The sequence below is a fragment of the Verticillium nonalfalfae genome (genome assembly GCF_003724135.2).
Source record: "Verticillium nonalfalfae strain VnAa140/NRRL 66861 chromosome Unknown scaffold_1, whole genome shotgun sequence".
NCBI lineage: Eukaryota > Fungi > Ascomycota > Sordariomycetes > Glomerellales > Plectosphaerellaceae > Verticillium > Verticillium nonalfalfae.
This window is the reverse complement of record NW_021167226.1, coordinates 503356-517698: the sequence shown is the minus strand read 5'-3', so window position 1 is coordinate 517698 and position 14343 is coordinate 503356. Positions and strand designations below refer to the sequence as shown.

The 14343-nt window shown below is 55.2% G+C and overlaps 3 protein-coding genes across 3 annotated transcripts; 2 read left to right on the top strand and 1 right to left on the bottom strand.

The window, feature by feature from the left end:
* Positions 1-719: 719 nt before the first annotated feature.
* Positions 720-4169, bottom strand: MPH1 (3'-5' DNA helicase; the record flags this gene model as incomplete). The annotated part of the gene is made up of 2 exons (XM_028634417.1): positions 720-3947; positions 4011-4169. The coding sequence occupies 2 exons, from the start codon at positions 4167-4169 to the stop codon at positions 720-722; spliced, it is 3387 nt and encodes a 1128-aa protein (XP_028499457.1).
* A 915-nt stretch (positions 4170-5084) lies between these two features.
* On the top strand, positions 5085-7282 carry MEX67 (nuclear mRNA export, poly(A)+RNA binding protein; the record flags this gene model as incomplete). Its single annotated transcript, XM_028634416.1, has 4 exons — positions 5085-5531; positions 5571-5681; positions 5726-7183; positions 7247-7282. 4 exons carry the CDS (start codon positions 5085-5087, stop codon positions 7280-7282), a joined length of 2052 nt encoding a protein of 683 aa, XP_028499456.1.
* A 4667-nt stretch (positions 7283-11949) lies between these two features.
* D7B24_000153 (uncharacterized protein) lies at positions 11950-14343 on the top strand (the record flags this gene model as incomplete). The annotated part of the gene is made up of 1 exon (XM_028634415.1): positions 11950-14343. One exon carries the CDS (start codon positions 11950-11952, stop codon positions 14341-14343), a length of 2394 nt encoding a protein of 797 aa, XP_028499455.1.

The window sequence follows — 14343 nt, the reverse complement described above, 5'->3', positions numbered from 1 at the left end:
GAAGAGCCGTCTGAGACGCCCCGGGCCGCTCTCCTCTCGTGCCGCTGTCTCTCCCTCGCTCCCAGCCTCTTCGGAGGATGGGGTCACCGAGGGGTGCGCGGCGCGTGGAGTGCAAACGGTCCCTCGGCTTAGCTCCCGCTGACGCTGTCGCGCTCGCCCGGCTTGGGGATGGGCAAGACTCGCGGAGATTTGGCACCGTCGCATGCGAATTGTCTCCGTGGTAGGTCTGCCGCCCTCGGCTGGGGGGTTGTGATGGGCGGTGGGGGCGGTGGGGTCAGTTGTGCTTATAATCGGGTTTCTGATGTGGCTTTTTCCAATCACCGCGGAGTGTTTCTGTCGTTCTGTTGCCATGAGCTGGCGGCTAACTTTCGCAGTAGTCCAACTTGGCTGTTGGTGACGGGGGACTGGTTTGCTGTGTTTTTGGTTGTTTGTTGGGTTGGAGAGACGGGGACGTGATAATGACGTGTAGCTTAACAACTAATACAAACACAATAACACAACATGCACAGAAAACATATACCAGTTCAACCGTATCATTGTCTTCCTACACCGGCTCACGTGAATTGATTTCTGTGAGTTTGGGGCTTGTCCGTCCGCCGAACAGCAAGGGTATCTATCTATCTATGCGTCTTTCTGGACACATGAGCTTTCCAGCATCGCCACGCTAGAAAAAAACACCCCGGCCTAGTCCGCATGATCCCCGGCGCCTTGTCTTGACACTAGTAGTCGTCCTCGTCACTCTCATCAATAACGGTCCGCCGGCGATTGTGCCGACTGCGCTGCCCGCGAGGCTGAAGATCGTCGTCATGAGCCTCGTCAAATTTGTTCCCTAAGTCGTTCATGTTCTCAGACGCGTCCGAATCATCAACAACCGTAGCCTTGCCTAGCCTTGCCGTCTTGGTGGCCAGGCTTGTCCTTGCCGTCACTACGCTAAGGTCAGGCAGGTCGTCTATTGACTCCTGGGTAGCTGGCAAAGACAGGGGCTCGAAAAAGGGCTTCAGTTTCGTCCTTGTTGGAACTGGAGTTGACGTAACACTCGACGGCAGGTCATCCGACACGTCTCTGAGGCTCGAGATGGGATGATCGTCCCCGACCACAAAGTCGAGCAAATCGGCCCCATCATCAGATCCATCCGTGTCATCCATGTCGCTATCTCGGTCACAGTCGTCTCCCAGCTCATCACTATTGATGCCGCCTCTCTTTTGAGGCGCTCGCTTCTTCGGCTTCCTCCCTCGCGCTTTTGGCGCTGCAGCTTTCTTCGGCCGACCGCGCTGAGGTGCCTCGCAAACTGTATTCTCCGAGTCGTCTCCTTCCTCCGCATCAGACAAGATGTGAAGGGGAGCCTTTGTTGCTGGCCCATTTGACTTGCGTTTCTTCGCCCGTGGTGCTTTATCAGGCCCATCATCGTTGAGCCCGAGGAAATCAGACTGCCTTTTTTTGGTGACTTTTGGTGGCCGCTCATCATCGGTGTCAGGCGCAAATGGCGGGAACGGGATATCTTCCCATCTGCTGGTGTCCTGGTCTCCATACGGCTTGTGCCATTTCTTTGCCGGATCTTTGTACTTCTTGGTCCAGGTCTGCATAAGCTCGACGTACTTCTTTGTCCGCGTGCCATGTTGTACCTTGCCGACGGGCCTGAGACGTCGATTGAGTGCTGGATGGGCATTGATGTCGACAACCTCAATCTCCTCTACCTTGCTCCGGTTGAAAGGCAGAGTCCGATAATTTCGATCCAGCTCCGCCATCTGGCGCGTGTTGAGCAGCACAGAGTCAAGTGGGGGTACTTCTGCCAACTGATCGAGCTCACACGGCGCTGCTGGCGTAGCCTTCTTCGGCGTCTTCTTCTTGGGGCCCTTCGACACAGATCCATCCAATAATCCTACGCGCGAAGCCGTGACGAAACCCGTCTCCACGCCGTCCGGCATGTGGAACTTTTTGGGTGGCATCTTCTTCTTCGCGGCCCCCGCCTTTCGTCTCCCCGGTTCAGGAAGTGCTGTGTTCTGGGTGTTCTCGATTGGAATCTCGATCTGTTGCATGTCGACCTCGGGTCGAATCTCCCTCGGAACGATACGTGCCGATAGATCGTGGCGAAAGTTGAACTTACTACCCTCGCAAATCAGGGCCTGCATCGCTTCGTAGTTTTCTCTCGCTCGGCTGAAGCTCTCTTCTTCCTTGCCTCGCATGAGGAGTAGGACGACGTTGCCCTCTCGCTTGCGACCTGTCCGGCCCATCCGCTGCAACATACGGATTGGGGACGAAGAGGCGTCATAGCACACGATCAAGTCGACTTGACCAATGTCCAGACCCTCCTCGCCGATGGACGTGGCAACAAGAACATTGTACTCGCCCGTCCTGAACTTTTCGACAGTTGCGATCTGTTGAGCTTGTTTCATGCCAGCTGACCTCTTTCCCTCGGCTTGGCCGACGAAGACAGTCGGCTTGATGAGCGGCTTGTGGATGCTCAGCGCTCGTACGATCTCCTCGGCGCTGTCTCTGTATTCGCTAAAGACAATGGCGCGGGTGGCTGAACCCTCCTTGGCGTCCATGAAGTGATTCAGCATCGTTTCGGCCAACTCGGCCAGCTTTGGGTGGCCGACAAAGCTGGGTATGCGAAGCCACCCCTCGATCTTTTGCATCATGTCCTGAAAGCTGGGGTCCGCGACGAGCTGTTTCTTGTATTTGGAGCCCTTCTGCCCCTTCTCCTCCACATCGCTCCTGAAGTCTTTGAGATTGTCGAAGAACGGTTTGATGCCGTGGAAGTTGAGAAGCTTGATCGAATGTGCCAGCGATTTCAGAATGGCGAAGATGGCCCGCATCATGTGCTGAAGTGGTTGAGGCACATGCCGCCCCGCGCTCTTCATCCAGTCTTGTTCTTGCTTCATAAGCCCAAAGGTGGTGATGGCCATGGGGTCTCGGCCGTAGTAAATGTTTTGCTTCGTCAATTTGTCCATCATCGGCTTCAGGGCTTTCGTGAAGAGATCTTTGATCTCGCACATCTCGTACGATGGGTCAATGATGCGTTGATCAATATTCCGCTGATGGACATACTGGCGAATGTCGATGGAGTCTTCTGTGCGAATCTCAGTGTGCGATATGCCCAGGTTGTCAATGACCTCTTGCACCGTCTCGACCTTGGAGCCTGGCGTGGCTGTCAAAGCCAGCACCCTGAAATAGGGGTTAAAGCGCCGCATCTGCTTGACCACCTTGGCGTATGCATACTCTCCTGTCGAGCGATGAGCCTCGTCAACCACTAAAAGTACAATAGACTTTGGATCGGCGTAGCCTCTAGAGATGTCGTTGAGTAACGTTTGCGGCGTCATGAAAAAGACGCGCTTGGCTTGCCATTCATCAACGCGAGTAGCTGGAGCAACGTCACCCGTGAGCATGGTAGTCTCCGATCGAGATATACCGACAATTTTGAAGCAGGCATCGACCTGTTGCGCGACAAGCGGCTTGGTCGGCGCGACGAAAACAATTTTGGCTGTCTTGGTCCAGCGGTGAAAGTTGAGCATGACCGTGGCGGCGATGAAGGTCTTCCCGAGACCAGTTGGCAAGGCTACCAGAGTGTTGTTAAATAGTCCATTCTTCACAATGCTGTACTGATAGTCTCGGACAGCGCCGAGGTTCTTGGGATAGACCCATGTCTTGAGAGCTTCGTTGTTTAGTTCGTGATGAGTAGCTTCGACAGGCTTATCTGCACGATATACCCTTCCGAAACCAGGCTGGATGGGCCTGGAATCAGCATCTTCTTCGTCATTGACAGTGCCACCAAAGAGGGTCGTCTGACGAAAGCCGTTCGATGATGTCCGTCCAAAGGGTTGCCGCGGTGCTCTGGGCGGTGCTGCGACGACCGGGTCCAGTTCCGGCGATGATGAGAATGCAGCTGCGAGGAGCTCATCCATCTCGCCGGCTTTCATGACATCCTGGTAGTCTGGTGCACGAGCTGTCTACGTGTGCTTTAGTATGAACATTTCAAACAGAATGCTGAGAACAGCACGGTATATGCTTACGTTGATAGTTGAAGGGTGAGTGGTTGGCAAAGACCTCGAATGGCTTATTGTATTGGAGTTTGCTCGAGGTGCGCTGGACCCAACTGCCCTGTCGCTCTGGCTGAAAGCCTCTGCCAGATCCTCATCAGCAATGTCGTCATCATAGTCGTCAGAATCCATTGCGAAACAGATGGGAGCGCGTTATGAGGATACGCGGCGTGAGCCTTCCGCGGCGGAATCCGACACCTAACGATGGTGGTAAGTGAACCGCGAGAAATATGTTTCAGTGGGCCATATGTGCAATTGAACATTAGCGACTCCAGGTGGCCAGCATGCTGTCACATGGTCATATGGTTCACGTCGCTCGTCTTTACAGTGGCCACTCTTGACGCGACCCCTGCCAATGTTCGACGCGAAACAGCCTCCGAATCACATGACCAAGATCCCATTGTCAATGAGTCAGCCTTAGCCTCCAGGGATCGAAACTGACTGGGTTACTCTAGGCAGTTCCTTTCACTTGGCTTTCTCAGACTCTGATTGGTGTGTCGCGTGCCCCACGACCTGCCTAAGGTAACTTACGTAGGTAGGTAGCAGCATGTGCAGAAACCCAAAGCGTCATGCCTGCCCAGGATTTCTTCAAGAACCTTGACCAACCCGTCACCCGCGAAACTCTTGTTAACACAAAAGACACACACATACATCGCTGGTTTTGTCCGGACAAAGGGGCTATTCACCTCACCCCACGAAGGAAACGAAACAACCTGCGACTACTCACACGCGAAACGAATTTCGTCACGAACCTGTGGCGCAATTGCCAACTGACGACTGTCTGCTTGCATCGATCGGGCTTGATCTTTGACGATTGATCCTTCCAATCGTCTTCCAGCGAATATCCATTACCACCGTCTTCCTCGGAAGAACCACGCAGCACCAATACATTACTCGCCAGATTGGTCTTACAGCCGCCAAGTCTGAAGCCCGCTTCACGGAAGAACCTGAAAAAAAAAAGAACGTTCCACCCCGCTGTGCATGCCGACTCGCGGCTCTTGACCGAAACGCCGTTGCGCCTACCACTTTCACTTCACCACACTCGCAATGGCGCCCCCTCGGTCAAACCGGGCTCCAGCCTCTGCTCCTAAGGGACCGTCTCGGGGCGGTATCCAGAAGCGTGGACGGGCAGGACGGGTTGATCAGGACGGTGATCTTGATATGGACTCTGCTGCGGCTCGCCGTGCTGGCAGACCTGCCCGGAACGAACCGACCGCCGCTCGCCCTCAACGGGGCGCCCGAACAAATGCTGCCCCTGCTAAAAGCTCGGCACGAAACCACCAGGCTATCGCCCGCCATCTTGATGGCGAGGGCGCGGACCTGATCACCAAGAAGAAAGCACAATCCGGTCCACTCGTTTGGCTAGATGTCAAGGGGTTGAAGGAGAGCAAGGCTTCGAGGAACAGGGATGGTGGAATCAGAGACCTCATCTCGTTCATAGAGCGCAAGGCGCAGAGCGCTGGTCAGAGGACCAAGGGTGTCATGGTCTTGAAGGTATGTTGAGATATCGAAACACTGAAGGGAAGCACATAGGGATGCCGAATGGTCCAGCTGGACCTCGTCAAAACGCCACGTTCGCCGCGACGCACGAGACAACAGCCCTCGTCCATACCGGCTGCTTATGCCCGAATCTTTCCCCTCGCGGTCCACGCCGTTATACGGGGAAGCATCTTGCTAATGATCAGTAGCACAAACTCGTGAGTGACATCGTCCAGATCGCCGCCACCAAGGAGAACGCCGAAGAGTTTATTAAGGTGAACGGCTTCGTGTTTGCCGGTGCCAAGCTCGAAATCACCGACTCGGGCGGCTCTCTCGCTAAAGCCACCGAAGCCTCAGCAGCAGCACAGGACCTCAAGTCTAAACTTACCAACATCATGTCACAGCGTTACCTAACTGAGAACAAACTCTTGAAGCTTGACGCCTTGAACCAAGACCAGCAGCTCGTTGAAATGGGCGTTCTTGAGTCCAAGGATCGAGCTGAAAAGCTCGTGAAGGTCATGATGAAAATCTGTGACGACCTCTTCAAGACGCCCAAGGACAAGATGGACAACATCCACAGCATCAGTCTCGCAAATAATGGCCTCGACGGTGTCGCCCAAGTCGAGGACATTGCAGAGACATTCCCAGACCTCCTCAACCTCGACCTCAGCGGTAACAAAATTGCTACTCTGTCTGGTCTCATGCCATGGAAGGGCAGGCTTCGCAAGTTGGATACGCTCTACATAACCGACAACCCTATCGACATTGCCGATCTCAAGGTCCAAGCAGCGTTGCTGAAGTTCTTCCCCAAGCTCACCAACATCAACGGACAGCAATTCACACCTGAACACCTTGCCGAGTTGCAAAAGTTTACGAGACCACGCCCTATTCCTCAACACGGCCCCGATTTCCGCGACGCTAACGGGATTGGCGAGAGCTTTCTGTTGGAGTTTTTCGTGGGATTCGACACAGATCGCCTTGGTCTACTGGCAAAGTACTACGACGACGACAGTCAATTTTCTCTCGCCGTGGATACGAACTCAATCCGCGACAAGGACGCGCCGCAGCCAATGTCCTGGTCAGCATACATTCCTAAGTCGAGGAATCTGACCAGGATCACGACCACTGCCGCGCGAGAAACGCGTCTTCTCAGCGGTCGTGAGATAATTCTCAAGACTTGGAACGAGCTGCCATCTACAAAGCACCCCGACATCAAAGCTGATACTACCAAGTACATTATGGATTGCCATCTTCTTCCGGGCCTGGGTGACCCGACAGGCCAGACGGGTGCTTCTCTAGATGGTATGGTGCTCTCTGTCCATGGGCAGTTTGAAGAAATGGACAAGGCGTCCAATCAGCCAGGCCTCCGCAGCTTCTCGCGAAGCTTTGTTCTCGGTCCTGGGCGTCCAGGCAACAACCCCATTCGCGTTGTCAGTGACATGTTGTCTTTGCGAGCCTGGAATGCCTTGCCAAATGTGTTCGTCGCTGCTGCTGCTACCTCCGCCGCCGCGCCGCCGCGCGTTCCGGCCCAAGAGCAAGAGCTCCGTCAAGCGAAGATCCTGGAGCTATGCAAGCAAACCTCAATGACACCCGTCTACTCGGAAATGTGTCTCAACGACACTGCCTGGGACTTCGATCGCGCACTGGCCGTGTTCAATGAGAAGAAGGTAAGCGTTTCCCCACACATCATTGTCACCAGAACGAAGCGCTAATATCATTGCTCTTATCAGGCACAGCTTCCTGCCGAGGCTTTCGCTGTGGTGTAGGAACATCACACCTGAGGGCATAGTCATGAGCTAGTACGCTCGTTATATCAGAGACGACCTTGAAAACCGAACCCAGCCCAGGACCGGGTGGTTGCGGATGAGGCTATTTATCGAACGGAAGAGTTTCAGTTCAACCAAACGATCGGAGGACGGATAAGACAGGCATCCTTTGAAGGGAATGAACACAGACGAACAACTCCACGACTCGCATGCTGTAACGTTCCCGCTGCTGCGGGACATGTGAATAGTTATGGACATGAATATTATATACACAACGATCCTCCGGTGCAGGAGGCCATGGTCATGGGAAGGGAGATCGGAGGCTTGCTGTTGGTGGTTGCGTGTACATCAAATACCTAAATACATTGAGAGCGGCGTCTCGATCGTTCAACCAGAAAACACCCAATGTGCATGATTCGCTGCGTGACATGCATATGCCCAAGATCCCCAGTGCGGCGGGTAATGTGACGTCGAGCTGTTGGCGCTGTGATGTCCACGCGGAAACATACTCCGGCGGCTACGCAACGACAGATTGGCCAAGATTCTTCAGCAGCCACATTCATGGAATCACTGCAAGGTGGCCGGCACTTGGGTCTGATAAAAAGGTTAACGATTGCACAGTCCCACCAATGGGGACTGAGAAGTCGATCTTCGGGGCGATAGAGATTTGAGACGCGCGGGTTTTCTGTGGTTGGGTGTGTGGTTGGGTTATGGTGGGGAGAACACGCCCAGTGAGACTGTGCGGGAGTAGGCAGGTGGGCGGGGAGGGTGCGTCAGCTGCGATGCAAGTCATGAAAGGCGCGATCGATTTGATGGTTTTGCGATTGCGATTGCGACTTTGGCTGGCACATTGGTTGCTAGCAACGCCACAATGGTCCATCCCTTGAGTGCCCAAATTGGGCCACAGTACTTCCCATAATCGATAGCTGAGTGGTAGAAAATACATGTCGCCAATTGAATTGAGGGACAGAGCAAACTGTACATCTAAATGCCTTTACGTTACCTACCCTAGGTACCTTATGTTTCAAATACGTACCCGCCCTCGATCATGTACTGAGCTAGTATCTACTCTGATGTATTTCAAAGCTCTATTCCAAGGCAGGCGGTGATCATTATGTGTACTGGGGCCGAATTTGGGCATCAAGGGGACACATGAATGGTGTGCTGACAAAACACTATGGGCTTGGGACGCATTGATGTTTTTCAGTTATCACCACAACACGATAGACCATTCAGCAACTGGAAACGCAGCAGCGGATTTCTCGGATAGCCTCAACCAGCAGGCCGCATAGATCGAGGCGCAGTGCGGGGATGATTTATGCAACCAGACAACTGCTCCCAACCTGGGCGTCTCATCCTCACCGCTGGGATACCCCGATCTTCAATTGCCCCGGATGGAGCATCGAGACGACGAAGGTGTCACGTATCACGAAGGCGTGTTCCCATGAGTTTGCGCGAGTCGAGCATGACAAGGAGATCTAGATCGACATGGAACTCCATCATCGAAATGATCCAGACGTCATCTTGCACTCAACGTGAACAACGCACGATGAGGTGGACAGGCCGTCCATCCGTCGCAGAACAATGGGAAGCCACTCGAATTCGAGGCCTGCTGCCTCAGTGCCAAGCAGCAAAGACAATTTCTTTTCTCTCTTTTCGGGCGCAATGCTCGGTCCTCCTGCCACGGTCATACTTTTCGGGGGAACAAATATTGCCCCACGGACGAGGGGACCCTGAGGCGAACTCTTTGATAACGTGGGCTGGCGTGCTGACATGGCGTGGCAGCCCTTTGACAAGTTGTGCACTGACTAACACTGGGGGCCGGGGGGGGAGACGATGGGAGTGGCCTACGGTGAGGCTGGAACTCGGAGACGAGGGAGCGAGCGGGTAGCCACGCCGTAAGTATTGGACGCCCCTCCTTCTTTCGTCCTGCTGTCCGGGCCATGGTCGTCGGAGCGGACTCCCGAAAAGAACAGGCGTTGCAGGGCTCCTCGGACGCAGCGAACGATGCACGAGGTGCAAGGTCTCCTAGCCCAAGGATGGACCGAAAAGGGTCAGGCACATGCTGAAGGGGAAGGAATCAGTGCACTTGAGGCAAGACGCGAGCTTTCGATGGCCCACCATGACCCAGATACCTACATGTCGTTGAAGAGCAAGAATCCCCCCCCTGTTGGAAGACTCGCGCAGGTGCTGGGCAGCGATGAGGGCTACATGTACAAAGTGGCTGAGGCCCAACGGGCATGGTTGTCACGCGATGTGGAATGGGTGTGGGACGAGCAGCAGTTGTAGGGAGGCGCGTGCTTCTACATGGGGGTTGCTTTGGCCATTCTCGAGGCGATCAAGCAATTGAAGTGGTATCTGCGGTGAAGGCACGATGCTCATCAGGTGCCAGAAATCGTGAAAGGGATGATATGCTGAGATGATTTATGCGTTGCGAGATGTTGCGCGATACGACGCATCGTTGTAGGCCAAATTGAGATCACCAGTTTGGCAAACAGACCAGAGAAGGTCTTCATGGTGTGGTTCAGCTTCCACAGTGCACCAAAGTTGAAGAAATCACTTGGTCGAAGCACGCAGATGGAGTGCCCAATATGCAGCAGCTTATCGGTGACAGGGGGCACCGACAGGGTGCCTGGGCTGGTCAGACTAGCTCAGGGGCCACAGCGGCAGGTGGACGATGGTGTGTTTCACTGAGAAGCCGCTCAGTGGAGGAACGGGACCTCATTCAGCAGCCAATCACATGTGCCACATCTCACGTTCTCCCCAAACTGTCGCCCTTCCTCCCTCACTCGTCCTCGCTCTCCTACACAGCACCTTCGTGCAAGAGACGCGCGGGTGGGGCATTGTCGGAAGGAGATTTGGGATGTGGCTCGTTTGATTGCAATGACGACAGACTGCTAGCACAGACACCTCGATGTGATGCACAACGCAACGTGAGGGTAAAGAACAAAGAAATAGAGTCTGAGTGAGGTGACATGCCGGTACTCTCGACAGCAATCGCACACACACGAGACGGAGGACTTGAAAGACGGGCAGGTCGGTGTGACCAGGAGGTACCATATCCCTCCCTACCTACTTGCTGCATGCACGACTTGATGCAGTGTCAGTCCCTTCGCCCCGAGCCCCCCTTCCAACCATCGTGGACAGAGGACTTGGACACGAACTGGACCAAAGACACAACAGCGAGCAGAGGAACGCCTTCTCGTTTCTCGACGAGGCGCTGCTGCTATTGTTGTACACGGGCCTTGCCTGGTTTTGACTAGCTCCAACGGGGTTGCGCCAATGCCAGGCACGGAAATGCATTGCAGCGCTCATTGGCCCCAGGTGCTCCCACCCCTTTTCCAGAGCCTTGGCTTTCCAGGGCTCGCTCCGGGGTGGGCCTGCCGCACGAAGCACGCTTCACCGGTTTGGACCCTCAGGTGCCCACTGTTGATCCCCGCTGCAAACTCTCATTCGCCCAAGCCCGCGCTGCGTCAAAGCCTCCCGGTCCCCTGCCCCTGCCTCTGTTCGTGTTTCCTCGTTTGTGCCAACCTTGACCTCGCAGGTGGAAAGATGGCTGTGGAGGTCTTCCAGGAGGCAGGTGCCTGAGTGGCAGGAGGTAAACGACCCACGGCCTGTCAACTTTTGTCGCTGTCTCACCAAGCCTGCTCGACGGGGGGTCTTGCCAGTGCTGCGAGGAGTCTTGCTTCGCCTGCCCCTTGCCTCCTCCGCCTGGCCTCGCTTCGCAGGTGCTCGACTCCGTCCCGCCTTCTCTCTTTCTGTCCGCCGGTCTTTCCGTCTCTTCTTCTTGACTCGAGGTACATCGTCAAACCGCGACCGCGATTGTTGCCGCTGCTGTTCATCGTCTGGCACGTTGATTGATCTCGTCGACCCAAGCCATTCATTGTTCACTTGCTCTTGATCTTCCGTCTTCGCGCCAACCATCCTTCGATTCTCTCACCAAAACTACGACGACAAACCGCGCCACATACCCTTGGTCTCGTCTTGATCCAGAACTACGTCCTCGTCTCGACACCATTGCCTAAAAAACGAAGCAAACGCTGGCTAGCCTGCAGACTCCTTACCTTTCCGACATATAGTCGTCTGACAGCATCGTTCATCCCACCAAAATCTGCGACGCCAATCCCCTCAGAGTTCAGGAGACGACCAGAGCCCAGCCGACCTGACCAGCCCTCTCCCTTACTCGGGGCTTTTTCAAACGAGAAACTTGTTCCGTCGATCATCCTCCGAGACCACGCCGCTCCTCGTACGACTACTGTAGTGTGGTGTCTCGCGCGCCCTCGACCTATTTTGTTTTTCTCGATCAACTGAGCCTTGACGGTCTCGGAATCAGTGCTGGTGCTCTTCAGAAACCCACCAGACACTTACTACTGGTGCGTTTGGTCGTCTGGTCTGCCCTGTTGGCTTCAGGCACATCGTCTTTCAACTGTTGCTCATTTTTGCGAAGCCACTTCATACCCAACCTTCGGACGACAAGCCTCGACGTCCGACGACCGCTTCGTCCCTGAGGCCCGCCAGAGTTTCACCTGATCAAGTCCTTGCTGTCATCCCCGCAATGCAATACTAGGCCCATAAGGATATCACTGAGGTATTCGTCCTCAACACTCTTTCGCACTTTCAGAGCGACATCCGCACCTCCGACCCAGGACTCGACTCGAACCGACAAAATGTCGATTCCTGAGCCCGAGGTTCCCCTCGACCACATATGCTCCACCATATGGGGCAACACACTTTACACCTTCTCGACTGGTGCTTTCCAGGCTTTGCCTTTGAAGCAAGGAGCGAAATGGGAAAAGCTGAAGCCTGGCACGCCTGTTGACGGCGCCCAGTGCGTGGGCACCCCAACCGCATTATGGGTTGTAGGAGGCCAGTCATCAGAAGCAGGCTACACCGGCCTTCAAAAGTACACTTACTCAACAGGCACGTGGGAAGTCATCAACGCCCAGGAACCTGTCGCCAAGAATCGCAAGTGGCATGGTGCCGCCTACCTCCCTGCCACCGATCAGATCATCACGTATGCCGGCACCGTCGATGGCGCTCAGCGCAATTCGGACCAAACTTTCACCATCAGGGCCTCGGCGCCATATGACGTGCAGGCCTACCCATCCGGGGCGACGCCCGCCCAGAACCCCATCCTACTTCCTTGGTCTGACAGGCAGGTTGTCATGGTTGGCGGCGCTGCCGCAAACACAAGGGTTATGCTGTTCAGCTCAGAGACATCCTGGATCGATGCTGGTGTTACTCTGGCCGAACCTATCCCCAAGGATATTTCTGTGGTCAAGGCTATCATGGTCAACGGAGATGACGGTTCGAAGAATCTAATGACTTTCGACCTGAGCGAGATTCCCAACAAGGTCAACCGCATGGTCCTGCAAGGCGCCGGTGGCGCCCCTGTTACCATCTCGTCCGCCATCTCTGGTCGCGACGAGGGCAGCAGGCTTGCTCTTGAACACGACGCCGATATTACCCGACGAGACCTCACTGTGGCAGACTGGCCTTCTTACAACGATACCCTCGCACCCCTCATCACTCGCGTCAATTTTGCCATCGCACAGAACTCGGACGGCATGGTAGTTCTGGCGGGAGGAAATCCTGACACATCTTTGAGCATGTTTAATGTTCGCGAGAACACTTGGGAGGACACATCTCGCGCCTTTGCTACGGATCAAGAAGTATTGTCCGATGACAAGTCCAGCACCTCCCGCTCTGCCGAATCTACGAGTGCCTCTGCAAGTGCTTCATCCTCATCGGATACTTCTTCTACTGAGGCATCGACACTCACTACCTCTACGTCGATCTCGGAGTCCATCCTTGCATCTTCAACCGGAGCCTCTGAGGCGTCCTTGGTTTCCGTGTCTGCTTCCGCCACTGCCACCGAGTCGGGTGGAGTGGCCGCCGCCGCTGCTGCCGGAGGCAGTGGTCTAAATGCCAACGCTATTCTTGGCATAGTACTCGGCACCATTACAGCTGCAATGATTCTCCTAGGCCTTGCTCTATTCTGCCTTCGCCGAAAGAGGATCCAGCGACAGAACCTCGAGTCCGGTAACCTGGCCCGCGCCGCCAGCAGCGCCCGCGTGCGGGAGAAGGGTCAGCCTTCTGAATTCGCCAAGGAGATCGCCGTCGGCGGCGACGACGACCTCCGCTCTCCCGCAAGCCCACCCTCTCGCGGCCACTTCCGCGGCCATGAACCTTCCAACTCGCAGAGCTCCTTTTCGTCCATGGCTATTCTCATGGGTCAGATTAATGGGCACAAGAATGGCCACGACAAGAAGCAGAGCACCGCTAGTAGCATGTTTGGGAAGGGGTTCAAGTCATCTATCAGCAAGCCCATGCCTCAGATGAATGACCACCTAGCTCTTCAGAACGAAGGGCGCTCATTGACAGGAGACGAGAAAGGCGTTTCCTTCGCAGCCAACACGGGTGGACAGCCGAGGCCTGGCCCTCCACCTGGTGTCGCCTCTGACCCTGACGGTTTGCGACGAAGCTCTGGTTGGAACAGGTACTGGTCTGGCGGCAGTGCGCTGAATGTCCTCGGTTTCGGTGGTCAGAAGCGTATGACAACGGATTCGGACCAAAGCTCGCATTACTCGAACAGGAACCGCATCACCCAGGACTCCGCCACCGTACCACCGCTGAACTTCGAAGGCAGACCGCAGATGAACCGGGTTATGTCAGGCAGCCCTACCGTTTCAAACTATCCCAACAAGTTCCGTTTGGACCCTGAAATGTCTGGCAAGATTGAGCGACCTGTGTCAGCCGCGTCGTCAGGATACTCCAGCGGCGTCCCGGAAAGCGTACGCGAGACATGGGATCCTCTCTCAGACAAGAAGCCTTGGGGAACCGAGCGGGCACCCAGCAGTGCCTACAGCGAAAGCTTCTATCACCCCACATCTCTGGCACCAAGCTCGCGGCAGCCGCCCCCTCCCCCTCCTGTTCCTGATGGCCTTAGCAAGCAGCCGCAACTCGCCATGGCTACGACCTCAACAGACATGAGCTGGCTCAATCTTGGCGACTTCCACAAGAACAACGGTGGCTACGACGCCAACGAGTCTCGGGTATAA